Here is an 11,629-nt window from a genome sequence, read left to right on the forward strand (position 1 = left end):
CTAAATTCCAGCAACGCAATTTAGAGAATGCAGTTACTTAATTTTGTATTTTTTGTTTACTACCAAACGGGTTGAGAAAATAAAATAAAAACAATTCCTATTTCACCCCCACCCTACTATATTGTTAATGCATTTGTTTTTCCATGTTCTACACTTTCTTTTTATGTAAAATTTAATTAATTTCACTAATACTTCATTTCAGCTTTATAGTTATGCGTACAGATTATTTGGCAATCTAATACGAGTTTTTTGTTGAAGTCTTTGTACTGCCACCCACGTTTCTTTGAATATATCTTTGTTTTTGGTGAAACGAACCATGTTCAGATCAACGACGACGAATCACATTAGATTGATGGTGGTTGGCCAGGAAGGCGTAGGAAAATCAGGTTTGCAATCGTGTTGTCATAAAATATTTATCTAATGTTTAATTTCGATGGTAGTGACAGTAGTGCAGCCGCAGCTCACATACAAAGTTGTACAATTGATATATAAGAGGGTGAGGTAAGATGGGACTTGGGGTGAAAAACATTATTTTGGTTTGGCTATCGGTTTGATGAAAAACAAATAAAGACAATACAGGATTATTTTACAGGATTTTCTTACGACTGTATAAAGCGCGCGCCAAAGTTAATTACTATTATTAATTATTAAACGTGTTGGAATATGGGAGATATAGATATATATAATTTTTTTTTGGCAGCACGTTTTTTTTATTTTATGGTGTAGTAGGGCAATGTAAGAAGGGGTATGTTTTTATTATTTTTTCTCGTCTTGGCAGTGAACAAAAAGTATTTACAGAATCATATAACTGTACGCGACTCCATAAATGAACGTGCTGGATAATTGTTAAAATTACGTTTCGAAATTGTGGCTTTTAGGTTCTAACGATATCCTATCTTACCCCACAGTAATATTTGTGGTTTGGACCAGAAGTATTTTAAATTCAAACCAGTGAAATGTTCAAACGATTTTCGTTACTCGTTCGTAAGCGAAACGTTTTGGTGGCCCAGACACAGCGAACATGACACCTAAAGGTCAAACGCTATAGCTTAGTTGACACAACTTTTCTTAGTGCGGGTATATGTGTGTGGAATGATTTTCGTTTCATTACTACATTTTAACGCAATGTAAGTTTTAAAATACATGATATCATTTTTTGTATAAACTCTAACTTACATATATATGGTTTTAGTATCAGAAGTTTTAGTGTTCAATTATATAGCACTAAGTGAAGGCGGATACCGTAAGAACATAATATTTTTTCTAAATTTTATTTTTAACAATTACGTGGCGAGAAAACGACAGGCGTTATAACACCGGTGTTCATACACCTCGTGCCAGCTTACGAGTTACCGAGCTATGTGGGTTTTTAGTCTGTGTTTTTTTTTGTTTATTTTTATGTATGGTTGATAATTTGGACAACCCATTAGTGACCACTGGGTTGTAGCAATTGCTGTAGGCGTCTTATCCAGGGTATCATACGTCCACAATGGTAGCAGCGACGAGCCTTAAACCCTTTACTTCTTGGGTACAAGCATGTGCGCTTACCAGTTTGCCACAGCGCCGTCCAAGATTGAAAATATGAACCAGATTATCACAGACTATACTATAGTAGGGTGGGGGTAGATGGGACACATTTAGCGCAGAATATCCAAATATCCTGATTGTGTTTTAAACAAATAACAACGGTCTATGGGAGTCGTAAGGATACGGATTTATATTTATTTGAATGTTCTTCGTTTACTATACCAAATGTGACCAGTAAATAGAATAATAAGGTGTCCCATCTTCCCCCACCCTACCATGCGTTGTGAAGCATAAAGCCCGTGAAATAACGACTGCCGTTACCTCGAGGATAAATAAGTAACATTTATTTATTTAACCAATATCAACCACAAAAATAACTTTAAATGTTCTATAATTTTAAATATTGTTTGTATTTTGTGTGTTTTTGTATATATAATGTGATGAGTTTTATTGCTGCAACCATGTTTGCGCATCTCCACATTTTAAAAATCATTCGCGAAGCCCCAGATTATGTCACGCAGCAGCTACAGTTGAAAGGACCATCCATCAAGTTTAACTTGTCTCACATTAAAGATAGCACGTCCCTTTACGGTATGTCAGACCACACAAGTGGGCCGACAAAAACATGTTGCCGTAACATTTGTTTTTATTAACTGAAACTTTTATTTCATCAAACAGCATTCCGTTTAATGTTGGATTTGAAAGTATTAATTTCACCCATTATATATAACTCTACCGAGTCGACCTATAAACACCCTAACTGTTTTATTAAGAGTTTTGATTGAAAGCTGTTGCCGCATTTTGGTAATTCAAGAATAATGCGGCACTCGTAAATGTTCATTAAAATATTTCACTTCTGACCCAATCGCACGCGATGATATTTCGATACTCATGTTGCCCGCGTAGTGTTGGGCAATAAATGACAATTTCACGCCGTTTCATCTACCAATAATTGGCCAATAAACGTGGTAAAGATTGTAAGAATCACCTTTAATGTATGCCCAGCAAATTTTTGGTCTGTGATTCGTTTTTAACGCAATGTGTTTTATTTTATTGAACGGTTCGCGATTTTGCGTGTCATCGCACAGCCATTTTTACTTTTTTGTATCGATTTAATATATTGCCCTGTGGGTTCTTCTCTGGGGGTCGTGGACGTTTTTCTGATTACACCATGCATTATGTACCAACAGTATTGAAAATAATGTTTAATCTATCTTCTTTATTGATAGCGCTCATTGTCAAATACCTGACTGGACGATTCATATCAGAATACCAATCCGATTTTGGTAAGTTAATTGCTTATATCTTTTTTCGACACCTTGTAATCTTACTACTATTCAAAACAGCATTTTTTTATCAAGTTGATAAAATAATTTAATTTTGGATATAGTACATTGGGGTAAGATTGGTTATGTTTTCATTCTCTTTCATCGTCTCAGTTGGTTGTGAACAGAAAGTATTCAGAGTTATAAAACCGTGGCCTTCCAACTCTAAAAGAGTGTTGTTAATTGTTGAAAACATGATCGGGAATATGGGATTTAGGTGTTAACAATATCCCATCTTACCCAACAATACAATAATTATGATATCGTCATTGAACAAGATATATACGATTTAAACTTCATCGGTTCTAATATTTTAGATTGTTTTTTATTTACGGATTTTACGCAGATTGGAAGTACTCTTACCAAACTAATATCGAAGGAGAACAAGTACATATGGAGATCATTGACTCACTTACTATAGTAAGTTTAAAATCACCACGTACGCACTTGAAGCATATTACGCAATATCGTTGAGTAAATTGTTATTTTAGGATGATACTCATATAGTGTGGGCGGAAGGATTTATGATGGTGTATGACGTCACAAACCAAGATAGTTTACTCAAGATCGAACAAATAAAAGAGCGTCTTGACAGTGTCAGATCCACTAAAATATTGACTATGATCATGGTAGCTAACAAGACTGATATGGAGCACTGTAGAACCGTTAGTCGTGAACAAGCAGACGCTTTGGCAGCACGCCTTTCTTGCGGTCACGTCGAATGCTCCGCATGCGGCCCAGAAGCCGAAGTTCGTTTTGCATTTGATGAGCTGTGTCGTGAGGTCGCGCTTGCCCGACAACAATCAGCCAAAAAGCGAGAGCGTCGCCGCAGCAGTCTCAGCCAGGTGCGGCAGGGGTTAAAGATGCTTGTTCAAACCGGTAAAGCCAAGTCGCACGCTTATACGACAACTTCACCAAACGGGACAAACGCCAGCACAAACGGCGGTGGAATGTTGCGGCGTGGGAGTCGATTCGGTCCACCCTCGCCCTTTTCGACACTCATGTCGGCGCCAATTTTAAACGATTTACCCGAAAATGAAAGCGACCACGATTCCAGCGTTTTGTCGCGATTGATGGAATGCAACTCAACAGCAAACCACCAAAAAGAGCGTGAATCGTCATCCGATGGAAAGGAAGACGAAAACAAACAGAGCAACTATTACAAACACAACAATTATGGGGCTTTGGTTTTATAATTTAATCAAAGTAGACTTTCTACATTACGTTTTTACTTGCTCGGTTCCTTATGTAGCTATAATGGCAATGTCAATCCAAACCACTATGCAGCTTTGGTTGGTCGCCAAATATTGAAAAACCAGTACACCATTAAGTACATGGAAGACCATTGGTTCAATGCGGCGCGTGGTTCGTCAGATTGAACGAGTAAGGATTACGTTTCTTCCACGCACAATTACTGTTAAGCTTGATGCCATTACCGTCTGAAAAGATATTTACGCCTGCGGGTCAAAACGAAATCGCTTTTGCTTTTAAAAACGTCGCTCCGTTTTTTACAGTCGCCCGTATTTTTTCTTTACAATAATTGTCATTTATGAAACTTTGAAAATTTCCATTTACACAAAGATTTAAGTAAATTGTATTTTCCGATAACCTACTTAGTTCTCATTGTTTTATTTTTGTCTTTTCATAAGTTTTGTTTTTTGTCAGCAAAAACATTTTGTAATGAAGATTTATTGGAATATAATCTATATTGCAAATAATGATGTGAAAAAAACGAAGTAAAAAAAGGTACTGTGTAACACTTTTGAGGTAGTACACATAGTCATTTCTTCCAATAATAAATATAGAGTTCAAAATCAATAAATACAAACTATTATTAAAAAACACAACTTTGCCATTTCAGACGTTGCCACATACACATTACACACAATATTTGAGTACGTGCCACATCTGAAAATTGTTAAGACGAAAACAAGAGTTTAGAGAGTGAGATAGAAATCAGATACGACTAACCACTCAACCCCACCGTTTAAATTTCACTTTGTTTGCATAAGCCAGGGCTGCCCATATATGCCCAACCTGTAGCATAGGTTATATGCAACCCATTATGAGTTCTTGTACCGGCAAGACATACAGCAGATTAATGTTCGGTAAGTGATAAAAAGAATAAACTGAAACCACAAACACAAAAGATAAGTAGAAAGTTCACAAGACAAAAAAGAACAATTTGGTTTTCAGCCTTAGGCACACTTATACAGAAAAAAGAGCAAAAACGACTTAAGTACTCTTATGCCAACTGTGTGAACTAAAACTTATTATCCGAACAGGTGTAGGATTGACTCAAGAATCAAAATCAACGATGAGCTTTCTCTTTTTTTTCTTTTTCACATTCAGCATCTTAACCTAAAAAAGGATTTTTTGCAACTAATTACATAATATACAGAACTTTTTATTTATCTCTTCGAATACAGTAACGAATATCATGTTAATTAATACAACAAAGTGGAGGAAATTAGCAAAAAATGGGAGTCGTAATACACACACTGCATTAAAAACTACTTAAGTAAAAGTGTCAGATAAAAGTGTGGCTGCAAAACCTATGATTAAGGAAATATTTAATGTACATTTAAAAAAAGAAAGGAAAAGATAAAAAACTTTGTGACAGAATACAATGTTTACTGACATGTGAGTTCAGATTACCCTGCAGCTTGTGATTTAAATAAAATAATAATATTGCAATTAAACCATTAACCAGTGCTCAATTAATTGAAAGGATTTAATGTTAATTATAATAATCTAAAAAATTAACAAAGTAAAATCGCACCTGATTTCGTGTCTTTGCTTTCGCAGCAGAGTAATCTGGTAATTGAGATAAGAGAGTTATTTCACCGTGGTCAACAGGAGGGTTTGAATCTTCGTGCTCCACGATAAAACTATCTTCCAAATAATTAGAATAATCTGTTTCCACCTCCTATAATAATATTATGTGTATCGTAATACAACATTTTACAATCTCTTTAGTTTAGGGAATACATATAAACACACACCCTATAGCAGAGTGGGATACGACAAAAGGGACTATTTCTCTACCCATTTGGTAGTAAACCAAGAACTTTTAGAGAATTAAATAAAGTCCTCATGATTTAAGAAAGGGTTAATTGTTCAAAACACAATGAGGAAATATGGGATTTAGGTGCCAATGGTAATCTTACCCTACAGTATTATGCTATGTTCTATACAAGAACACTTCAAGGCCTGGTGTGTTTAGAATAGAATTGTGATTATTCAAACACTGGGAAAGTTGTGTTATATATACATATATATATTATATGCACTTCTCCCACTTCATTAAAGTATCATGATAATACAACAAACTTAAGAATAGTTAAAGGTTATATTTAATCTGGGTGATTGTTTTTGTTCTAATATCTTGTATGACTGAGAAATCATATCATGGTCCATCGCAAACTATAATTTATGATATCACACCTGGGAAAAAACCTCAATATTTCGTCTGTAGCGTGGTTCAACATTTTGCTTGCATTTCAGCCACTCACTTGAATGTAGAGATTTAAGATACATTGCCTTCTCATCGGGTGATTTCTCTTTATGGAAAAAGTAATATTTGCACAAAAGTTTCTTAGAAGTAAAACTGAGTCAATTAGTTTTTTTGTAGTTATATAGCAAAGCTGTATGCAAACATTACATTTATGCAATCAAGTTGAATCAACTATTGGCAAATGAACAGCTAGTACTGCTGTAACAACACAATTGTTTTTACTTCGACGGTATGGCCTCATACGATTTCTTTCAGAAATTTTTTTGAAACTATGGTGATACCTTTAGAGCTTTAGATTACATTTGAGAATCTCTATATATATTTAACTTTTTGTTGTTGGTATGCTGCTTTAAGTTGAATGACAGGCCGCCGAGGCAAAATTTAATACATTAATTGAGTTGTACTAAAATAGTATCCATTGGTTACTTGCAAAAATATGGTCAATTGGTTTTACTTTATAAACCAGCATACCAGTGGTTGGATCGATGTGTTGAGTCAGTTGCGTTGCGTCATTTACAAAAGCCAACATTTCTTCATCTGTGAGTGATAGATCATCTTCTGTGATGTCACAATCACCACTTACTTCCGCTTCATTGTCGATAAACATCTATAAACAAAAAGGGGCGTTAATGAAAGAATAATTGAAACTTGGTTAATCCTTGCAGGGCAGGAAAACAATAGTCGTTACAACATGGTGATTTGTTTCATGCATCTCGTGCTGCTTTCGAGGTACCACCACCACATATATGTAACTTTATCGGTGACCGTTTTTTTTATTAGTGATACGTTGGAGCATTGCCATAAAGTGACTTGGTCAAGAACACATACGCCCACATCGGTAGCAGCGACGAGCCTTTAATGCGTAATATCTCGGTTATAGACATGCGCGCAAACCACTGCGTCTTATAATGTAAAGTTTCATGGAGGAAATGAGGTTTATCTTCAAGACATGATGCATCCTAGTAATTATTATCAGCTTAGTGGTTACGGTTAGAGTGCACACTTCATAAGATATTTGCGGTTCCATATTTGTCAGTGCTATTGAACAAGATACTTAACGATGGAACCAAATGCTTGACTAAATCAAGTCCTTTTTATAATTAGACATAATTGCTGGGTATGAAAATAGTCTAAAATAGTATAAAGAGAAAAGCATGTAAAGCGTTTTAACAAAACACTGCATTATAAAATTAAACCTATTTTTCAAGATCTTTAACATGGTAAGGTTAAAAAGTGTTTAAACTATGTAAAACATAAATATTAATTACCTTTGCATGATCTTTAGTTTGCATCACAGTTGGTTTAACTTTTCCGTGAAACTTTAGCAGTTTTGGAGTTGATTGTTTGTTGCATTGAATTTTATTTTCAAACAAGCTTTGATTCATTGGTAACACTGACCTGGGATGATCAAATTTTGTTTGCTCCTTTTTAACATGAAAAAAACTTTCTGAATCTGTATCTGATATATTGTCAGTTGAGGTTATATAGATTGCTTTCCCAGTTTCATTCAAGGATTCATCAGATTCAAGACATTTTGCTTTCCGTTGTTTTCTTTTAACCAACGCAGATAAAAATGACTCATCATCTATTTGTTTTAAAAAGAAAAAAATTTTAAAAAATATTTTTTTACAGAAAAATATGTTTTGCTTACAAATCTAATTAAAATGTTTATAGTTTTTACTTACTTTTTTTTACTTTTTTTCCCCTTTTTGTTCAGTATAAAAGACGCTTAGGGTTACTGCTACAACATATTAGTATTTTATGCATTGGATTATTTTGAAATTATCAGGAATTCATAAATAATATTTGCCCACAAAGTTGTGTGGTAACTGACCAACTGGTAATCCATACATGGACACATGATGCATGAAACAGAAGACCAGTGTTATTAATGTCATTTCTTGCACCACGTGGATAAACAAATAACATTCTTAATTCAAATACCTTCAAATGTTTCTTCTGCAACTTTGTTTTTCATTTTATCACAAATATCCGTAGTTGTTTCCCAATTCTGACAAGCTCTTGTATAATTTTCCCCATTTAAAACTTTTTTATCGGTCGTAATATTTCCCGCAGCTTTTCTCTCTGTAGATGTGTTGCACACCGAGTGTTTTGGTATCGCACTACTGACCACCGGGCTTGACGTAAAAGAAGTACAGTCAACTAATGTGGTCAAATTAAAATCAACTTGAAATTCTGGGTCAAATAGATCAGCAGACACATCAAACGTTTGTTCAAGTTCATGGAAGGACATCTGTTTTATATGTTTTAGTGATTCTTTAAGTTTCTTACAGGGAGGGTCCAGCTTGTTGGGTGGAATATTCTCCTCTTGTGTTTCTGGAATGATACATGAGGAATCCACCATGCAGTCAGATTTTCGTTTCAGAGATTTGTTTACTGCTGGTTTCTTTTCTGCAGGGTTGTCCTCAATTAATTCATTAGGGGGGTCCAGATCAAGAGCAAATATATCAGGAAAACCAAAATCAGGAGTTTCTATATCAGGACTATCCAGTGTTGTATTGCTGTCACAGTGCGCATGATTCTTCACCAATGGCAGCAAACTCTTACCATTAACATTTGAAATATTGGTATCTAAGCAATCTTTTCCACCACTAGTACCACTTAAAAACAAATTAAAACTACATGAGCTTGAAGTGGTGATGGCAGAAGTAGTATTAACAGTTTGTGGGCAGTTCATATGCGTTGTAACTGGAGAAGTACTTAACTCTTGATGTTTTTCCTCCAAAATAATTTTCTCAGTTTTTACAGAATTACTTTCCTCCATAACTAACACTGGAGAGACTTGTGGGATATTTTTAGACAAACCCAAACCAAATTTTTCAAACTTGTCACCATTATCAAAATCTTTATGGTTTAAACGAACAGTTTTTTCACAGATAATTTGTGGTTTTGAGTCAGTGACAGCATTTTGGAGATAATTTGAGCTCTTTATAAACCGATCAGGAAAATCAATGTGATTTGTAAAAAGTTTTGCTATATCTGCGATTTTCTTGATTGAGTTTATTTTTGATACTTTTGAAAATATTTCTCTTATGTCGCCAAAGTTTTTGTTCTGTTTGTGTGGAGACCGAACATTGTCTTTTGATGGTAAAATATCTAGTGTTGGTGAAATAATAATTGGTTCAGATTGTTTTGTTGGTTTTTCTCTATCATTTGTTTCCATTGTAATGACTGAATCATTTCTTGTTAACATCTAAACAATACAAAAAAAATATTGTTTATTTTTTAATAAAAGAACATTTAGTAACTGGCTTTGAAAATAACAGCCATTCTAAAATGTTATGGTAAAATAAATAACAAAATATACGAGCAAAAATCATATTTGGCAATTTTTTTTATTCAATAATAAAATAACATTTAAAATACAATTTTTTTTTATAAATATTGCATAGAGTTTACTTGTGAGCAGGACTAAGTTTTCCCTGTATGGCTCCTAATTTGAACACATACCTTATGAGTAAGGTTGTAGCACTGTGACTTATAAGTTAAGTTTCTTGGCAAAATATAGTATATTCGTAGTCACATGCCATGCTGTTGTTCAACTTTTTGTATATAAACACATGGTTCGTTGGTGGTGTCAAGGTATCTAATGTATCTTGCGACTGTCTACCATAACCACGTAATATTAACATAAACCTTTGTTTTATCTCTTCAAAGATCATATAATATGATATGATTCATATTAAAGAATGAAGGGAAGGGAATTTACAGTTGTTAAAACACAGTATGGATAAAAAGATGAGGTGGGAGAGACTGCCAGTTAAAAAAACGTGGCTGTTAAACCTAAACCATATTTATTGATAGCTTCTGTTGAACATGAAAGAACAAACCTCATGCAAAAGTTTGGTCCTTCCAGAATGTTCCACAAGCTTAGTTGTTTGGAGTCTACATTGCCATGGTAACCAATCCACCATAACTTTTGGAGCAATTTCTTGTTTCTTAAACTTGAACTGAGGAAGAAAGTTTAACCAAAAAGTAATAGATTAAAGGGAATTTTGTACTTTCTTTATTTAATATAGCAGGTTGAATAAGCAGGAAAAAAATCTACTCCTATAAATTCGGCAAGATCTATTTATTCTTATTGCAACCACAGATGTAACAAGTACATATTAAAACTTTTTTTAGTAAAGCATTTCACTCTTTCTCCTAAAACAGCACCTTTTACACCTAGATTGGGATATCTTATCATAAAGAGAATGACTAAACTATATATAATTAGAAATGACCAAACCTAAAACAAACTAGCCATTATAATATAAACATTATATATAAAAAAATTAAAAATAAATTTATAGTTTTTTTTGGTAAAATAAATAATTATGAAAGCACTTTACCTCTTTATTTAAATAAATGCATGCTGAGTTGGAAGATACTTTCGGAATATGTGATAATTCATCTCTCTCAATATAAAAATCTCTTTTCCACTCCATTATCTCATCAGCAGACAGAAACAAGGACTTGGTTGATTCTTTTGCTTCATAAAAAAAGTTTGTTGAAAACCAGCTAACATACCAAAAGTTAAATTATCGAATATTTCGACCTTCGAGGCCATAGGGAACAAATTTATTAAAATGCAGGGGACGCAGGAATAGTTAGATGCATTTTTCTATAAATTAAACATAACTTGTTGGTTGAAACGTTACTGATTAATATAACGCAGAAAATCCCAGGGTAAACCTACCCTGCCACTTCAAGCTTGGGTCTACCCAAAGTTAGTATAGACCAAGTTAGGAAACGGCGCTTGTGTCCGCCATTACGGAGCCCACAGAGCGTGAATCGCCTATACAAATGCATGGTCGGCATGTGTTTATTTAGTTCTTGTAAGCGATACAAAGCTAGAAAACACGTATAACGGTTGTTTTAACATTTAAAATATAATTTCTAATATAAATCTTGTTGTATAATATTAAATCTAAGAATTAATGTGAAGTAAATTAATATTTTGACTGGTTTTCGGCGTACAGTGTGGTTTAACAGGGTACTTTTCGTTGGCGATTAAGACTAGCAGCAATCAGCTTAGTTTACATAATAGTATATGGTCATACCTATGAATCTGCAGACCAGCAGTATATACTACATTTATTATTCAACATGAGTGGCCATGCAGCTTCAAACTGCTTAAGTACTAGCAGATAAGGTGTTTGCCTATTCCGATTTCATAAAGACCAAGAACGCAGAAAAGGTAGCTTATTAATTCAAGCAGAGGATCACAAATAGTAACTTAGTATGTTACCACATG

At 34.1% G+C, this 11,629-nt stretch overlaps 2 protein-coding genes across 4 annotated transcripts in view; one reads left to right on the plus strand and one right to left on the minus strand.

Annotated features, from left to right (window-relative positions):
* The window catches only part of LOC100183621 (ras-related and estrogen-regulated growth inhibitor), a 5,713-nt gene extending 1,043 nt beyond the window's left edge, over window positions 1-4,670 (plus strand). The window contains exons 1-4 of one of the 2 annotated variants that reach the window (XM_002129013.4): window positions 201-386; window positions 2,757-2,813; window positions 3,199-3,272; window positions 3,344-4,670. In XM_002129013.4, the coding sequence (XP_002129049.1) occupies window positions 317-386; window positions 2,757-2,813; window positions 3,199-3,272; window positions 3,344-4,048 (906 nt within the window). In that variant the 5' untranslated portion in view covers window positions 201-316 and the 3' untranslated portion in view covers window positions 4,049-4,670. Of the gene's footprint in view, window positions 1-200; window positions 387-2,756; window positions 2,814-3,198; window positions 3,273-3,343 lie in introns of those variants that run through there. The other variant, XM_026836546.1, reaches the window with a different exon arrangement.
* LOC100175837 (Fanconi anemia group M protein homolog) overlaps window positions 4,102-11,629 on the minus strand; it is a 17,350-nt gene continuing 9,822 nt past the window's right edge. The window contains exons 13-20 of one of the 2 annotated variants that reach the window (XM_009861888.3): window positions 10,725-10,864; window positions 10,221-10,340; window positions 8,314-9,583; window positions 7,638-7,954; window positions 6,841-6,976; window positions 6,300-6,415; window positions 5,635-5,781; window positions 4,102-5,213 (exon numbers count right to left, since the gene is read on the minus strand). In XM_009861888.3, the coding sequence (XP_009860190.2) occupies window positions 5,151-5,213; window positions 5,635-5,781; window positions 6,300-6,415; window positions 6,841-6,976; window positions 7,638-7,954; window positions 8,314-9,583; window positions 10,221-10,340; window positions 10,725-10,864 (2,309 nt within the window). In that variant the 3' untranslated portion in view covers window positions 4,102-5,150. The remainder of the gene's footprint in view (window positions 5,214-5,634; window positions 5,782-6,299; window positions 6,416-6,840; window positions 6,977-7,637; window positions 7,955-8,313; window positions 9,584-10,220; window positions 10,341-10,724; window positions 10,865-11,629) is intronic. The other variant, XM_018814085.2, reaches the window with a different exon arrangement.

Source organism: Ciona intestinalis, chromosome 11, assembly GCF_000224145.3.
Source record: "Ciona intestinalis chromosome 11, KH, whole genome shotgun sequence".
NCBI lineage: Eukaryota > Metazoa > Chordata > Ascidiacea > Phlebobranchia > Cionidae > Ciona > Ciona intestinalis.